Source organism: Sinocyclocheilus rhinocerous, unplaced genomic scaffold (genome assembly GCF_001515625.1).
Source record: "Sinocyclocheilus rhinocerous isolate Xijiao unplaced genomic scaffold, SAMN03320098_v1.1 scaffold215, whole genome shotgun sequence".
In the NCBI taxonomy this organism is placed as follows: Eukaryota; Metazoa; Chordata; class Actinopteri; order Cypriniformes; family Cyprinidae; genus Sinocyclocheilus; species Sinocyclocheilus rhinocerous.
In genome coordinates this window covers 470,329-472,828 of record NW_015660885.1, presented here as the reverse complement: position 1 = coordinate 472,828, position 2,500 = coordinate 470,329, and the positions used below count along the sequence as shown (strand labels likewise).

At 35.1% G+C, this 2,500-nt stretch overlaps 1 protein-coding gene across 4 annotated transcripts in view; it reads left to right on the top strand.

The window, feature by feature from the left end:
* fgf12b (fibroblast growth factor 12b) overlaps nucleotides 1–2,500 on the top strand; it is a 47,778-nt gene that overhangs the window by 38,964 nt on the left and 6,314 nt on the right. For all 4 annotated transcript variants that reach the window (XM_016535153.1, XM_016535151.1, XM_016535152.1 and 1 more), the window contains exon 3: nucleotides 1,311–1,414. In XM_016535153.1, the coding sequence (XP_016390639.1) occupies nucleotides 1,311–1,414 (104 nt within the window). The remainder of the gene's footprint in view (nucleotides 1–1,310; nucleotides 1,415–2,500) is intronic.

The window sequence follows — 2,500 nt, the reverse complement described above, 5'->3', positions numbered from 1 at the left end:
AACATTTCTGATTATTATCAATGTTGAAAACAGTTGTGCTGCTTCATATTTATGTGAAAACTGTGATACATTTTATCTTTCAGGATTCACAGATGAATAGAAAGTTCAAAAGAACAGCTTTTATTTGAGATAGAAATCTTTTATTAACATTCTAAATGTCTTTACTGTCACTTCTGATCAATTTAATGCATCCTTGATGAATATAAGTATTAATTTCTTTCAGAAAAATTGAATGGTAGTGTATCACAATGTATCACAGCATTTTCACAAAAATAGCTGTTTTCAACATTGATAATAAAAAAAAAAAATCATAATCATTCCAAACTTTTGACCGATAATGTACTTGCGTTGTGGATTGTGAATTGAGCTTGTGTTCATGTGTTGTGTAGAGTATGTTCCTCATCACATGAATATCTCTGTTCACATGAATTCTCTCTCATATTCTGCTCTCAATCCCACACAAACACACTCATCCCTTGTTCTGGTTCTCTGATCTCTCCTCCCCCTCCATCCCTCCGTTATCCTGCTGCACTCCTCCGCTGCTCCTGTTTTTACTCTCCTCTGGGTTTTTTCCCTCCTGTCGATTTTTACGGACTAGAACTGAATCAGCAGCAGCGTTACGAGTGTTTGAAACCTTCCTCTGACACTCAGTAGATTAATTTCTCGCTCTTTTCCATTCCATCCCTCGTTTCTCCTTTGAATATTCTTTTGTTGCATCTGAAACATCTGCCCTTTGAGAAGCAGCAGACCCTGAAATTAACTATCGTCTATCTGTCGTTCTGTTGTTCTATCTGAATTTTTTGAATTTCAAATTTAAATTTTGCTTTGTTACATTCAAATTTGAATGTAATTTTGGATTCTGTTTTCTATCTATCTATCGTTCTATCGTTCTATCGTTCTAATCTATCTATCTATCTATCTATCTATCTATCTATCGTTCTAATCATTCTATCTATCTATCTATCTATCTATCGTTCTATCTATCATTCTATCTATCTATCGTTCTATCTATCGTTCTGTCGTTCTGTCGTTCTGTCTATTGTCTATCTGATTTTTTAAAATTTCAATTAATTTTAATTTAGCTTTGTTACATTTAAATTTGAATTGTAATTCTGCATCCTTTTTGCTACCTCAGTGCAAATTCATTAATTTAAAAGGAATTCTCAATTCAATTCTGAATGGTGCACAGAGGAGAAAATTTAGAGACAAAATTGTCTCTATATGGAACATAACTAGGAGCTCCAGTGAGTCTCCTGAGCTCTAAAAGAGTGACATCGGAGCAGTCAGATGTTGCTGTTGGTGTGTTTCAGCTCTGTTTAATCTGATCCCGGTGGGTTTGCGGGTCGTGGCGATACAGGCCGTGAAGGCCGGACTCTACATGGCCATGAATGGAGAGGGTTTCCTCTACTCCTCGGTAAGAAAACACTCCTCACATCTGTGTGTGTGTGTGTGTGTGTGTGTTGATGAGGATGTGTGTGTATCATGTCTGTTCTATCTAAAATCCACAGCTTTTCATGTGATCGTACAATCTGTTTTGTTTCTTTTCTCTATAGCGTTTGTCAGGGTATGTACTATTATATGCAATTTTGATGTAGTGCGTGTATATTTTGTTGTGTGTGTGTGTGTGTGTTTTGGAAAGCAGGACACACTGTCATTGTGTTACGGTTGTGATGTTGTGTGTTTTGGTGTGTTTTTACAGGTTGAAGTGTGTAATATTACGATTTAATATTACTGAAGTGTGTAAAATTTAAATATTACAATTAATTATTTTTTTATTTTAATTTTTGCAGGTTTTGTTCTCCATATTTACAAGTATAAAAAGATATATCTATATTGGCAGATACTGTAAACAAGCGGCATCTTGTTTACACAGTATAAATATTGATAGATGCAATACAAAATGTAAACTTAAGTAATATGCTATTTGTACTAAAGGTAAAATATCTGAACAGAACGATGGTGGACAAAGTCAGTAAAAACAGCTTTTGCAACACAAAGTTGACTATTTTTGTCTTGCATTAATCTGAAATGTTTTACACAGTTTTTGTTAATTGAGAGAAATGTTGGAAATTGAATGAAATACTGAATGTACATTGATGAAAAATGGTTCAGATAGTTCAAATTTTGCCTTCGTCTTTAGCAAACTTGGTTTGTTTTTGTAGAGATACTCTTGTTTTTTTTGTGGTGTTGTGCTTTTACGTTTCTGGATGTGTTCAGTGCAGAAAATGCAAGTCAAAAGAAGGATTGTAATGCTAGCTTTCTCTCATGTAGTCTAAAACACAACAGCGAGAAGGTTCTGGAAGCAGCAGTCATGTGATGGAGAGAGCGAGTCTCTGCTCCCGTCTACATTCATAATTCACAGACTTGATCTATTAAAATTTCAAGTGTAGCTCCTGAACTACATTGATTCACAAAGAAAGCAAGCAGTGTAAGTGTGTTTTTAGACACACACACACACACACACACACACTCACTCACTCACTCACTCACTCACTCACAC